We start from the raw sequence: 15,350 nt of genomic DNA, 5'->3' as shown, positions 1-15,350 counted from the left end.
CAGTGTGAGTTACAGAGTCTCTGTGTACAGTCTCTACAGAAAGGAATACTGATTTTTTGTTTGTTTGGTTTTGGATGTTACTAGTAATTTGGTGCTCTAATCTCAGGTTTAACTACTTAAAAATAGACACAAACAGTTTGTCACCAGGCATTTGGAAATTACTGAAAATACAGGTAAACATCCAGACAAAATTCTTCTGGCTAGAGCATTTCTTTTACCTCTTCATGTTCAGAATGCTTTAAGATTTCTGAAGGGTACAGAGTATAGCTCATTTACTCCAACTTCACATTACCAGCATAATGAATTAAGCCAAGTGGAAAACACAGAGAATGATTGCAGAAGACATTTCCACAACATGCAAACTTTTTGTGACGCTGAATATGTTTTCATGTGAATTAATAGGTGAGAAAGAGAACTTCAGAACATTTAAGGGAATCCTAGTATTAGATAACCATAATCTCTGTGATAAACAAGGGAAAAATCACACATGCTCCTTTCAAACTGTTTCATTTTCCAATTCCATTATAGAAATATTTTCTATACAGTCTACAATTCTGGCATCTCTCTATTATAAAATATGTCCTTTTGCAGGTTTGGTTTTTTCCCCATGACTAATAAAATATCTATGTTAATATTTTATATTGTGTATTTTATATAATGTTGTATATTAATTTTTATATAATAAAAATATAATCTGTATTTTGAAAGCCTGGCTCAACAATGATGATTCAATTCACTTTACATAATTTTTATTCATATTTTTTATTCAATTTCTATTGGCACAAAACCCTTGACCAAAAAACACAAATTTAAAAAAAGAAATTAGCTCCTCTAAGTGTGTTTTCCTATAGGAGAGCTGGAGTCATGTTTCCCACATACTTTAGCAAAGAAAAAAGTGAAATCACTTAAATTTTCTTTCTTCTATGTGCTGACACTTTTTTCACAGGTACTCAGTCATTTTCAGTCTCAAATATTGGCAAAAATGTCTTTAGCTTAAAGATCTCGGAGATGGGTTCATTTCTTTCCTGGTAAAAGTCAAGCCCAGTTAGCAACTCCACATCCCGAACACGTGCAGAATGAGCCTGAATTCTTTCTTCAACCCATTCGGAAAGCGTCTTATTTTCCTGTCAAAACAAACAAGAACAATGTTCAAACACAAAAAAGGCACTCTGTTTTTTGGTGGTGATGCTAGGCAATTACCAGTGTTTGAACTAGTTTGACAGGCTAAAGGCCTCCAGTTGGTAAAACTTCTTTTGGGTTTTCCTAGGCATCTTTATAGCCTTGCTTTTAGGTATCTCATTTAAACAGAATCAAATGGATGTCTCCTCTTCCCACCTCCCCATTTTTAAAACCACAAAGAAGCAAATTGTGCTGAAATGGCAAGTATACCTTTAACTACTAAGTACATATGAGTCATATTTTAAACACACAAGTAAGGATAGTTTTAGTTACAGTATAAATCAGCTGCAGCGCTCAGGCTAGTCCAACAACAGGCACCCGACAACCCGAACAAAGTCCTTACAACAGCTCAGTCTTGATTGTTGTACAGCAATAATAGTTGCTAGCTAGATGGAGAAAACAATGGAAATGTAACCACTAATCAATCAAAAATGTTACTGTTCAGCTCTTTTACTACAGAGGGGGTTTTTTTGCAAAGAGATGGTAATTTGCTTTTCCATTAATAATATCTGCTCCTAACACAAATGGTTCACAAAATTTATGTTACTGCAAGATACAATGAATATGAAGTGCAACAATTTCGGGGGGTTTTGCTAAACTTTAGAAATAACAGTTAATTTCCAAAGTATAAAGGCTAACTAATTAATTCTAATTATTTATTTTGTACAGTTAGTCAACTCTTAACTACCAAAAGGATCACTGGTAAGTTGTGGATTACACACACCACAAATGAGGAGACAGAAGTTGTTTCCAAATAGCACAAACTTGCACCTGTGTTGAGTTATGAGTTCAAAGATATAAATAAACTAAAAACTGGCTTTGAGAGCCAATTCAAGTCCATGCAGCTATATTACTGTGTCTGGAGACTCTGTAATACACACACTGAGTTAAGGAACCTTCTGCAATCCAGAGTTTGCAGAATAGATACTCAGCTGGCACAACAACACATATTAGACTCAGATAATTTATTTTGTTTGCTACAAAACATGGGATTTACACTGTTAGTGCTAAGCATAGATTTTATTTAATCCAAGTATGAATTTCAACTGCAGAACCATCCATCTAAATGCCTGCTGTCCAATTTCTCATAGAGATGGAACAAATGATTGAAGGAATTCTTCTAGCTACACTGAAGTCCTCTGATATCTCTGGAGTAAGTTTATGCTATAACCTTCCGTAAAGCTATCTCATTACCCTGTTGCCTGTACTGCCGTTCTTGGCTGTTCTAGGTGACAGTGTTTCCAAGTCAAACCTTGTCAAACCTTCCTTTCTTCTTCTTTGCTTCCTATCAGCTGATTAGTTTCAGGCTACCTCTACTGGAGCTTCTTGCTCTTCCAGTCATTGTTTTGACTCTCAACTCACTCTCAACCCATTTGGAATGAATTAATTAAAAAGATTCTCCTGATGACTGGATTCCAATGGGAATCAGTTCACAAAGCTCATTGGTACACAGGAGCATAGAACTATACTTACAGCACAGCTTTCAGTGTTGTCAGGTCGATGAGGAATGATAAAAGATGAAGCATCCAAGGACCCTAAACAGTTCAGTGGAGTATAGGACTTGTTCTTGCAGCTAGTCAGAACCACAAAGTAATGTGTTGGGACAGGGATTTCTGTATTGTTTACATACCTACAAAATAAACATCAATTAAGACATTTATTGCACTATCAAATATTAAAACCACTGATGCCATTAACAATGTATAGACTTTTTCTCAGCATAGATCTTTCAATACTATATGACTAAATTTCTTTTATAGTTGAAAAAAAATACGTGATGGGATAGGCAGCTTCACTATCTATTTCATGAACAGCATGCACACATAGATTATTCCTTCTGCTACTAGCAGTCCCACTGAAACCAACAGGACTGCTTACAGGTCAATACTAATTTTTACAAAACCAGAGATATCTACATCTGGAAGGGGTAGGATAGAACATCATATTTGCCCTTCATTACACTAAGAATTTCAACCCTGTGAATTGGAGAAGAGTAATGAGAAAATTAACTTCTGGTTCCTTGCCAGAAATGCCAAGAAATGCCAGAATTATGAGTTGTGGCTATGTACTGTAGAAACCAGCTTAGGATAACCAATTGAAAATGTCTTTGCCACCCTTTTCTGACTATTCTGTGAACATGGTCACTTCTGTGTATAAACTGATGAGGAGCTGAACGCTTCCCAAGCTTTCTGTGTATCTTCAGTATTCAACAAAACACCATCACTGAAATCATTATGCTGCTGAATAAAACATGCTTATTCCAAACTGTAGGCAACATTATGCAGTCAGCTGGGTATTACAGCATTCTGCTTGGAAGGAAGTTGTAGTTTCTCCTCCCTTCCATGCTCCTACTGCGTGGTAGAGCTGATTTTCCTGTTCTCAAACCATTATTAACAGATGTGGTATGAAGTCTAGCCTTGAATAAAACATCTCCAGTGACAGATTCAGCTGTGCAGATTTGTCAGCACCTTTCTACTCCATAAATGCTCTTACTGTCACAAGGCATTTTCCTTAATCTAAGTTGTAGTTCTAATTTTGTTTTTACTTCCCTTTGTCCTTATCACTAACATAAATAATCAGTCTTTATCTTTTATGTGTACCTCAAACATGTCAGATGTTGAAGTGAGCTGTGTAAGTCATAGCTATGAAAAGTACCTCTCAGGAATGCTACATTTTGCATTCCCAGTTATACAATTCAGTGAAGGCAAACACAGAAATCTGATCTTTGATAAAACACATCAGTTGGATACAAAGGAAAAAACAACAAATACGTGAGCAAGCACAACATGAAAGTGAGAAAATTATGGCTAAGCACGTCTTCTGCATAATTACATTACATATATTCTTCTTGTATTTCTGTTGCAGAGGCCCAAAATCTAAGGCATAAAGCTTGGGAAACTAATTACAGGTCTGTATCTGTGCCTGTGTAGGGAGATACATATGTATCTGCAAAACTTTTGCTCTTTACTGGAGCTTCAACTTCTACAGTAGTGTATCTGTTTGCAAGAGTATTTGCTGGTTTATGAGTAATAGTGGATGTAGGATTAAAAAGAGAATATTCCATATATATATATAAATAATATCTCCATGATATTTGTTTATTGTTCCTTTTAAATAATAACTTGCTTATGTGGAAATACAGTGGAAATAATATAGAATTTGACTTCTGGCTTTTTTGTGTACTTACTGCTTAATTTCATCAAGACTATCAAAATGGCCATCATTATTGTTATCAAACACTGGTCCACTGATAACATTTACACCATTCCTTTCTCTAGCGTACTGCTGAAGAAGCACATTATGGAAATAGTCCCATATCTCTGTCATTAAAAGAAAATAAAAGCATAATTAATATAAATTTGAAATAATTTCACCACTAAAGAAAAATAACATATTTCTCTTTTTGCCATAATGATAAAAAATTCAGAAGTAAACTGCCTGTAAAATCAACTCTTTGTTGATTTCATCAGAATTTGGATTTCATCAGAAGGGGCATATTCTCACTCACCATTGAAAGAGGTACAGTAAATGCTATTATAGTTCTGCAAGGTAAATTGGACAACTGAAGATATAATGCATTCAATCTGAAATTGAGCTACAATTCTAGAGCTGAGAGGTCATTCATTTCTGCTCTATTTGTTAGTATATTACAATTGGTAGGAACTGAGATAATGGTTTTGTGAGGAAATATTCACCACCTGAGAGTCAGTTTAACTCTACAGAACTCACATCTAATATCACTAGACAACTTGGCCTATTTCACAGATGTCATTAGAGAAAACACAATTTGTAAGATATAAACTAGTGAGGCTATTCAAATATTTATAACTAGCATGGCAAAAAAGAACATGTGTTTTGAGGATTGAGAGCATCTCCTACTGATTTTCCTCTTCTTCATGGTCTAGAGAATTTCTCATAGTTTTACTTGGAAAAATTTTTCATAATCTAAATGAGGTCTGAATGCATTAGAAAGCTAGTTACATCACTGCTTTTTCTCCAGCTTTTACCTTACACAATTCCTCTTTTTATTTCTTTTCTAAGAAAATGAGCCTAGGCCTAAGAGTAAAACAGGATGACACGCAGTTGTAGAAAATTTCTTATCAGTGATTAAAAACAAATGTGAGTCAGGCTTGATTAGAAAAGTTAATGTAGCTTATTACATTTGTATAATTAAAAGATCTATTATAGAAATAATATTCCAAGATTAATATTATCTGATTTGAGTTTCTGCTTGATGAAACAGGCACTTTATCAGGATACTGTTTACAAATTGTGTTCTGTCTTCTCTTGAGATTTTGCAAAAGGAAAAAGTACCATTTTTAATTCACCTTGGGCATTTTCCCAAGGGGATATTTTTATGAGAGTTTCCTAGCTATCATTTCATGTTGGTAGATGAAAAGAAAATTCAAAAGTGAACAGGTACATCTAAGCAGAGATCAGACAGGACTATACACAGAAAAAAAAAAAACTCATGTAAGTGTGTTTCAAAATTGCAAACGTGTTCTTTTCAAAAGTTTTCAAAAGTTTTAAATGTATTTTCACAACATCTGGATATACAGCAGGCCATGCATAAATGTTTTTAAGTCCTTGTGATAGCTTTATCAAACCCAGAATTACAGAAAATTAATCATAATTAATAAAAATCTTGCAACCTACCTCTGAAAGCTCTATACATGGGAACAATATTGCTGGTAAGTAAGGCATCATACTGTTCAACAGCAGATGAATTGAAGTCTATATAGAAAGACCAAAGTATAAATGAATGGAATACCATACAAAGACAATATATCACTAAGAATTGCAGGTATATGTAATTCAACTACATTTTATATTTGAGCATGAGCGTATGATCCTACTGCAAACATATCACCTTATTTGTTTGTACAATCTGTTCAATAAATAATAATTATCAACTTTGACAACAGGAAATTAATATTTATGCAGAGGAAAAGGCATAGCCCTTCCTTCTAACCCTTTACATCTTTCCAACCAGTTTTCATCACGTTCAAGTTGTTCCATTTTTTAAAGAAAAACTTAAATGTTCTAAACTGAAAATATTTGGATACAAGTAGCAATTGTCCTGCTTTTGGTCAGTCTGCAAACACTGGAAACCTTTTTCTGCCCAACATGCTGATCCAAAAGAAGTTTTTTTTGGTGTTTGGGTATATGTTTAAACATAAACCCACATCCAGCTGATTAAGACTTTCTAAGGTCTAGCTATAAAAAGAACCATGCTCACTGGGAGGATAGAGGAAACTGCGGGTGAAGGTCAGCTCTTCTGGGTAGTTGGAACAATTTTGGCTCTGAGCAGCCGGGATTCTAACATCAGCCCGCAGACAGTCTGAAACAGTGGGAGGAAGAGAAGATGTGTTTTCCTGTGAAAAGGAAAAAAATAAAAAGGTATTACACCCACGGCTGTGGCTAAGCCAGTGCTTTGTATGGTTTTAATTTTCTAGAATGGACTTCATTGAATCCTCTCCTATTTTCATAGTGAATCAGGTCACTGCAAGTAAGGGATACTAATGTTTTCTGGATAGTGTTTTTCCTCTACTTCTGTTTTTAGGTAATTCAGGGAAATCCTTATGCAGCATGTAAAATTGTAGTAGCAAAATAAGGTGATACCTTAGGCAAAAACAGATGACGTTTGACTCATTTGTCACTTTTACATATTTCTGGAAACACAAACTTGATGTCACATCCTCCTGGAAAGCAGTTAGTATACAAAAATGACACTATCATCTCAGCATCTGAGAATGCTGTCTCCATAAGAATCTGTGCTGCTGAAGAGTTATATCTAAAGAAATTCATAGTAAATTTGGTACATTTTACTGGCTAGTTTCACTAAGTTCACTGAGACATGTTAACATGCACACTAGATAAGATCTTGTCAAAAGTGATTCTGATGTGTTTAGTTGTTTCTATAACCTTAACTTTTGTTCCTATAACCTTTTCTACAACCTTTTTTTCAGAATTTTGTGATAGCATTAACTAAATAATCTGAATATGCTTTTCCGTCATTTTCTTTTTCATCCTGTACATGTAAATTGCATATAATTTATTTTAATTTTTGTAAGAATTGAACCTATTTATTTGTTTTATACCTTTATAAACAGAATAAACATCTAAATTGATTTTCAGTAGATTGTTTATTTTGATTGGTTAAAACCAAGTAGAAATAAAAAACAAGAATGTTCTTCTTGTGCCTCTTTGTACTCCTGGATTTAAATTTTTTACTTTATTTTGTCAAAATTCTTTCAGATGCCCATATTATGGTCAGGTTGTATATTAACTGAAAACATATATATCACATGGAATGAAATATATAATACAAAAGTCTTTCTTTGCCACCTGAGCACATCACGTCATTGTCAAGCAAATGTATATCCAAGTACAAATCTGATATCCAATTCATTTGATCAATTTGTCCTTTATAGTGTCCAAATCAGTAAGGCGAGCTTAATGGATCAGGGTCATGGAAGAAACTATTATTTTAAACTTAATGATTAAGCTGTGATATTAAACAACAGCTTTAACTTTTCTATGGTCTCTTATTTCCCCATATTTGTGCTGATAAAATAAGAAATCTCATAGACATCAGTAACAGACCTCTTCAGACAGGAAAATCAATGTAGAAGTTATTTCCTCAAGACAACTTAGAAAAAGGGTCAAATTATGGGGGAAAATAAGCCCATGAATGTCCACTAGTTTACAGACCCTGAAAACTCAAACAATTTCTTCTGGAGCCACATATCCTTGAACCCTGAGAGGTTGATTCAACTATAATTACATTTTTTGAGAAATGATATCATGTAACAGAGAGCAAATAAGCAGAACATACAGAAATATGCATTAGTACAAACTGTCTTGAAGAGTTTGGAAAAAGAAATAGGAAATTTTTTCCGAATTTTTTTCCAAATAGAAAAAAGATCACGATACTCTTAGGAAAGCTTAAAAGCTTCTGATTTTGGAAATCAAAAAGCCTGCTTTTCCTCAGGAACTGATGGGCAAGTTGGAGCACTGTGTTGACAGCATTATCCCTTTTACAGAACAGGCTGAAGGGAACCAGCTTATCAGCAGCTCTATTGTTCTATACCTTTTGTGTCCCTAAAAAATGGCCATTCCCACTTTTTTAAAACTATATTTAAAGGTAGCTGAAATTTAAATGATATCAAAGACACTTCTCGTTTTCAGACGTAAGGGCCTTAGGCCATCAGTACTTAACCAGGATTCCTGATGAACAGACCCCGTTTTCAAACCATTATATCATATATTTAAGAATAGTACAGATATATGATAACCTACAGGCTTATTCACAGTGTATGCAGTCCACAGTGGCATCCAGATACCATAGCTGTATCCACTCACATACTGATGATGGGAAAGAAGGCAGTATACATTTTTCTTCTGAAGAACTTTGGGTCTCCCATATGGCAAATGATACGAGCTTGCCTTCTTTACTAAAATTTAAACAATAATTATTGATTTATTCTTCTCTAACATATTGGATGGCACAAAGGTTTCAGAGAGAAGAGAAGAGAAAAGAATTTAAATTAAAACTTTAATACATAGAAATAAAAAACACCAGAAAACATGGATATGTGTTTCTTTAAGCTTTTAGTTTATGAGTGGAATAAAAAATGTAGAAAATAGTTTTCTTATTATGTTTAATGTACAAAAGCCAATGTATCAGATTTTTAAATTCTTGTTTCTTTGAAATCTCATACCAATATATATATTTTGAACTTATCTTGGAGTGCAGTGAAAATGACATCTTATTTGGCTAGGAAGCATTACAATGTTTCCTAACATTTCCAGAAACCACAAAAAAGCACATAAAAATATCTATGGGAATTTTTGATTAAAGAAAGACAAAGTTATGGATACAAGGTAGGAAACAAGAGTTACAACGTGTAGGCTGTAGGTACTCAGATTTTCTCCACAGACCACTGGAACCTGTATAATTTTTTCCAAGATTTTAATGGAATTCAGACCCTATTCTTATATATATATGTTTCTATAACAGTATCCATTGGCATTCTTTAAAGAAACACAAAGGAAAAAGGAAAAAAGATATGCTTCTGACTTGGCTTTCCTACTTCACTTCCAACTGTAATTAACATTGCAAAAATCCCCACTGATACCAACTACGTAAAATATAAACCAAGTATAGATTTAAAAGTACTGATGTACTTTTCAATTTTGTTACTTACTTTCTTCTGTAGTGAGATTTAACCTCTCATTTAGTTTTTCTTCTTGTATCTGTAAAGTATAAGAGAATCATTCAGAATTAATCCACAGTTTAGAAAAAACAAAGGAAGCAAAACACACTTGAAAATGATACCAGAAATCCCTATTTACATGCATGCATGTGCATCCCAATGCATCTTCAGGAATCAAACTGGAAACTTGACATGAAGAAGGAGGTGATTCTTCTTTTGGATGTGAAGGACTGTAAAAAGGTTTTTTTAAGAGGTGATTCAAGCTGCCATGTGTTCCATTGTTTGGTGCTGGTGTTATACGCAGCAAATCTGTTGGAACATTTGATATTTGTAAACATATTTTAAGACTAAAATGGCATTTTCAAAAGTCACTCACTTTGCAGTTCTACACACCTCCTATGCATTCTAAATGTAGAAGACATAGCTTTTTCCATTATCTAAACTATGATGGTAACTACTTCCATCAACCTGCAATTTTCTAGGTAGGGGGGTTCTTTGCTATCTTCCACTGCATCAAAATTTGGTAATTATAGACTTGAGTACTGTTGGTATAGTTTTATATATTTCCATAACATTCACAAGTTTAGATGATTTAATGTGGAGTACAAATGTGATTGCAACTGTGTTATACTGTGAAGCATCCTAGCCTATTGCATTTTTCTGTGATGCTTTAATACATATTTCCTGAGGCACATACTTCCTAATTGCTCATTGCCAGAACTGCAATTATCCCTCATACATTACAAGCTACAAGATTCTTATCCCACAATTCCGCAGGCATCATTTCAACAGCAAGCCCACATGGTAGGTATTGTTCTCTCTGATTCTTGAATAGAATTCTTCTGCAAACAGAAAAAACCTTCAAAGCAGAACTGCTTTTGGCAGTTAACATTTCAGCACTGTACAGAAGGCATAAGAGCATTTCTTTAGTGTTTTGTGGGAAAAATCTAATTTCTGAATGAATTCACTGAATTTTTAGTTACTCTTCTTTTAGCACTTATAACACTGGTATTTGAAAGCAGTTTATTATCTCAAGTACTGGATTGTTTCTACTCACCACACATAAGATTGTAAACCTCAATGTTTTCAAAAGCATCAACTTCTGTCTTCTCTTTAAAGCTTGGGCCATGTGCTAAGAATATAGCCTAGATTATTATTAAAAAAAAAAAAGGTCATCTAAAGGAATCCAAATTCAAAAATGGTTCAGTTGCATTTTATGGAAACTAAGACAATGAAACAAAATAGTCTTTCTGCAGTCATAAAAGTTAAAAATACAGGATTGTTCTGGTAAAGAAGGCAAATTTTGGCCATTGCATATAATTTGAAGAAAATTGCAAAACACAAATTCATTTAGCAAGATACTTTGAACTATATAATGACTCTTGTTTGGGTTTTGGGGGCTTTTTTTTAAAACTCGTTGCATTCTTAAGGCTTTGGGTCACTCAAGAGTCTATAGCCATGGCTAAAGCAGTCGGCAGAGAACTGTGGAGACCCATTCCAAGATCAGCAAAGACTTACCTCTCTATCACCAATGGTATAATGTAGAGCTGGATGACCCTTGCTGGAGTTTACAAGCATTGTAGCAAAACACTGATACTACTTACAACCTCACAGTAGTTTCTACTACTTTATAACCCTCCTAAGCTCTCTGCCATAAGACACAGGAAACATGACTAAAAAGGACAATGACCTGTTCTAAAGCAATATTATGTTTCCATAATAGAAAAGGAATTTTTAACTTATTTTAGAAAGATGACATTTGCTCCTTTATAAAGAAAAAAATTGCATTGGTCATTGTGCCACCAGCATAAGGTTTTCTATGATTAACGTTTCCAGGGTAACCAGAATTTACCTTTTCTTTCCATACAAACATTCAGCGTCATTCTGATCAGTATACTGACATTTGGTTTTAAAAAAAGTTGTGAAGATCTGGAAGAATTTGATTCTTGGACACAGAATATGTAGTGGCATGCTTGATAATATCTAAAGGTTCACATCACAGAAAGTACATGAAAAATCAAAAGCTCAAGACCTCAAAATATTTTCATTGTAAACAGAAATGAAAATTAGATGAAACTACACTAACTTTTTTGTTCTGATGATATGATTAACTCTTGTAAGATAAGCACAGACAATGAGATTTGGCTTATTTAAGTATACAGGCTTTCAGACGCTTAGGTGAACACCCAGAGCCTATGGGGATTTTTCAGTCATTGTCTTGGTAGAAGAATGAAATAACAAAAGAATTCAGTGTCCCGTAGTTAAACATGGTGTACTTAATTTACTGTAGTCTATCTGGCTCCCAGCAGCCAAGGTAAGCCTGGAGAGGTTTTACTACAGGACCCCAGTGAAGTAGCCCTTGTACACACGGATGGAAGGCAACACAAATATGTGGATGCAGAATGTGCGTTAACAGTTTACATATCTTGTTGACATAGAAGAAAAAGCACACTGTAAAAACTATCATATAGAAGAAAAAGTACACGGTAAAAACTATCATATATTCTGTACTCTGGTGGTTTACCTAGCAAACCATGATTTTGTATTTAATAAAGTGTAAGACTTGAATAGAAATCATCTTACCTCCATACTTTTAAATTCATTGTTATAGCCATGGTTACCCCCATCACAAAATGTGTAACTTTCATCCCTAAGGAGAAACCATCACAGAGTGTAAATAAAAATAGCACAAATAGAACCAGTTAATAACAGTCATTGTGAAGCGTTGGACTCTGGATCATGTCTTAAGAACTGACTCTGACATAATATTGCAGTACTTACTGCTCATTACAGTGTTCATTTTTATGAAGATGTCTTTCTCCTGTAAGAGAAATTGCTATGGACAGAAATAAATTATCCTAGGTGGTTAGAAGTTTACAGTGAAACAATGTTTTCAAAATAAATTGAAAGAATGGTTACTTTTGAAACGAGGACTTCACCTAGCTACAGGTTTCAGAACAAGTGTGATCTGCTTAGGAAGAATACCTCAGTTATATTCTGTGGTGTTTCCATTTTAACAGAAAATTTATAAGGGGAGAACTCTGATATCAGCCTCTGCAGAATAATATAAATAAGAATGCAAGGAATTTTGCCTTACAAGGCAAGGCATTTTCATCATGGATTCTGAAGGGTGAAGGTGAGATGTGGAAGTATAGGGTTGGATTATAGAATTAATAACATGTCAGAATAGTCTGACATAGTGACTAACACTTATTTTAATTTACCCGTTGCTGAGACACATGGAAAGATAAAGAGATAGTCATCCCATATTAATTCAATGCACAAAGCACAAGCATCCTGTTTTCAGAGGATTGAACATTTGAGCACTGTTCAAAAAAGAGTGATTTTAAGATTTTTCAGTGGACATTTCTTTTTATATGTCCAGGACGATTATTTGGTTGCATCAAAACAATCAAGTCATATATTCATTTAGATCAGGAATTTTCTACTCTTTTGGTAGTCTTGAAATTCCAAGTTGGATCATGCTGCTTCTACTGCAATACTGTAACTCAGTAAATATAGTATTGCTGCAAACACCACAGATTTTGAATTGATTTTTCAAAGCCTTGGGTCTAAGGCTTGTCTGAACTGCTCTTGACTTGCTCAGAGCTATTTTTTTAATGTTTCTCTCTTACAGCAATTGTTGGTAATGACCAGGTGGTTATGTCTAACTTGTTACCTTATCATCCTATCTTTGCACGATAATACAAGTACGTCTGACACTTGTGGAATGCACCATATCGAGTGAACTGAGAAGTAATGTTTACTTGCAGACCGGTGAAGAATGAGTAAACTATAGTGTTAGCACACATATGGGAAGAACCTATTCAGATCACAGAGTGAGGAAGAAACTTGGACACATTCCTTCTGGTGAAGGACTCATAATACTGTCATTGGCCATATTCACACATGCACCAGACTGAAGCCATCAACCTTAGAACCCAGAAGGGCAGTGGAGGGGTGACTGCAATGTCAAGAAAAGGGCTAGACATTAGAATGCTTTATGTAACAATTTTAATTGCATTATTTCCAACCCAGCATATTCTGTGATTCTGTGATTTTTGAGAATTTTGCTTGAGGTAGTATTCATTTTTTTACTTTCTTTTTGCTTACTTTTTTTTTTTGGTAAAAATTTAATCTGAAATAATGATGATTCTTATATTAGACTATTAAAGTTTGAATCACACTAGTAACACATTCTTGGCTTTATGTATAAGGCATGTATCCTTTTTACACATAGTAAAGATTTTAAATTTAATAAACATGGAAATGTAACAAGCCTAAAGGAACTGAGGCATCTGTGAAGGAAATAAAAAGGATGAGAATGGGATGAAAAAAAACAGGATAACAGTCACACAAATTATGTTACCTCACAGCCAGCCACTGTCGATCCACCAAAAGATGAACTTTATCAATACGAATGTTGTTAGCATAGTGGAATCGTTTTGGTAAGTCAGGCGTCAGATAGGGCTTGAAGTGCTGAGGGGAGCTTTTGCACTGTGCGAGAGCAAAGAGTCCAGTCATGAGCTTCACTGTTTCAAAAAACCACCCATCATTCAAAATTATCACAAACATCCTAGTGACATGAACGTAATCACAGAGCCCATTATTCACAGATAGCTTCTCAGATAACCTGCAGATGTCATTTTTGGCCCAAAAAGCAATGGAAGGAAAAGTGGCCCTTTTTTGGAACTGTTAAAAAATATGGTATATATAATATGTATACCAAGTCTACAAATACTGAGGTAAAGGTACACCCAAGGCTGAAAGACATTCAATAGTAGTGTTTAGTGTATCTGTTCCTACTAATATCACTGGCATCTAGTTGGTAAGGTTACACTTTACAAGACAAAGTTCCCTGGCAGTTTATTTCTGCCATATTCTGTTACTTTACCATTCAATAAATAACAAAGCAAGCCAAGTATACATAACACAGACTGTGGTCTAGGGTTTCAGCTGCAAGCCTGAACATGTACTCTCGTGCTATGTGAATGTCCATTGCTCAGCTGCTAGCTAAAGGTCTTAGCTTTTACATCCACATTTAATGTGTTAATATCATTCAAAACTGTTGTGTTAGTAGGTATGCCATGAATGAGCTTGGAATTGAGAGCCTAATGATAACCACATGACATACTGCAAAGACTTAACTATGCATGGCCATTTGAAGCCATTCCAGCTGGCTGCAAGCATCATGGCAAAGTTTCAGAAGTGTTGCTCCTGATAAGGAATCCAGCCCTGGGACTACACAGAACATCTAAAATGCTGAGGGAAGTGCTGTTAGCAAGGTAGCTAAGCCACAGAAGTGGACCTCTTTCACCACAAAGGCTGTACAAACTATAGCATCCTTAGAATCTGATCTGACATCTTCACCTCTAAGTACTTGAGTTGTATGGTCTGCACAGAATGAGATTAACATATGAAGTAAGTGTGCATCAGTAGTCATCAAAGAAGCATAGAGGAATCCATGCACATGAAAAATAAGGATTCAATGTGTTTGCTAGCCCAGGAGAAGAGGTTTAATTAAAGGGAAAAATAGAGGAAATCAACATACAACTTTAAATCTGTTGATCAGCAATTAATATACAACACACGATTCCCTTCTCTGTCCAAAACCCTCATTCTAAGAACTTGAGAGGGACAAAATACACTAACCATTTGTGAATAGAAAAGAGGACGTATCCTGATACCGGGCTATTCCCATAAGGCAAGAGATATCACATCTCTGCAACTATTAGCAGTAACAGCTTCAACTGAGGTTGACAACATGCATTTTGCGATATTCCCCTCACACTAATGCTCTTTGATATGACAGACTCCATGTCATACAGTGAGGTAGGGAATGTAGCACTGAAAAGCTCCTCTGCTATTTCCAACCATTGGTATCCTACTCCTGCATCTACTTTGGATACTGGTGAATAAAGGACATGCTCCTAGGCATTCAGAATCAGAAGA

At 34.9% G+C, this 15,350-nt stretch overlaps 1 protein-coding gene across 1 annotated transcript in view; it reads right to left on the bottom strand.

Annotated features, from left to right (window-relative positions):
* Positions 1-770: 770 nt before the first annotated feature.
* The window catches only part of ENPP3 (ectonucleotide pyrophosphatase/phosphodiesterase 3), a 36,088-nt gene continuing 21,508 nt past the window's right edge, over positions 771-15,350 (bottom strand). The window contains exons 15-25 of the mRNA XM_027634173.1: positions 13,768-13,895; positions 11,982-12,048; positions 10,456-10,543; positions 9,538-9,707; positions 9,390-9,438; positions 8,482-8,636; positions 6,419-6,554; positions 5,836-5,913; positions 4,367-4,499; positions 2,653-2,809; positions 771-1,124 (exon numbers count right to left, since the gene is read on the bottom strand). Coding sequence (XP_027489974.1) covers positions 951-1,124; positions 2,653-2,809; positions 4,367-4,499; positions 5,836-5,913; positions 6,419-6,554; positions 8,482-8,636; positions 9,390-9,438; positions 9,538-9,707; positions 10,456-10,543; positions 11,982-12,048; positions 13,768-13,895 — 1,335 coding nt within the window. The 3' untranslated portion in view covers positions 771-950. The remainder of the gene's footprint in view (positions 1,125-2,652; positions 2,810-4,366; positions 4,500-5,835; positions 5,914-6,418; positions 6,555-8,481; positions 8,637-9,389; positions 9,439-9,537; positions 9,708-10,455; positions 10,544-11,981; positions 12,049-13,767; positions 13,896-15,350) is intronic.

This window comes from Corapipo altera, unplaced genomic scaffold (assembly GCF_003945725.1).
Source record: "Corapipo altera isolate COAL_440 unplaced genomic scaffold, ASM394572v1 2b, whole genome shotgun sequence".
NCBI lineage: Eukaryota > Metazoa > Chordata > Aves > Passeriformes > Pipridae > Corapipo > Corapipo altera.
Note: the sequence above shows the minus strand (reverse complement) of the source record. Positions and strands in the feature narration are given on the sequence as shown.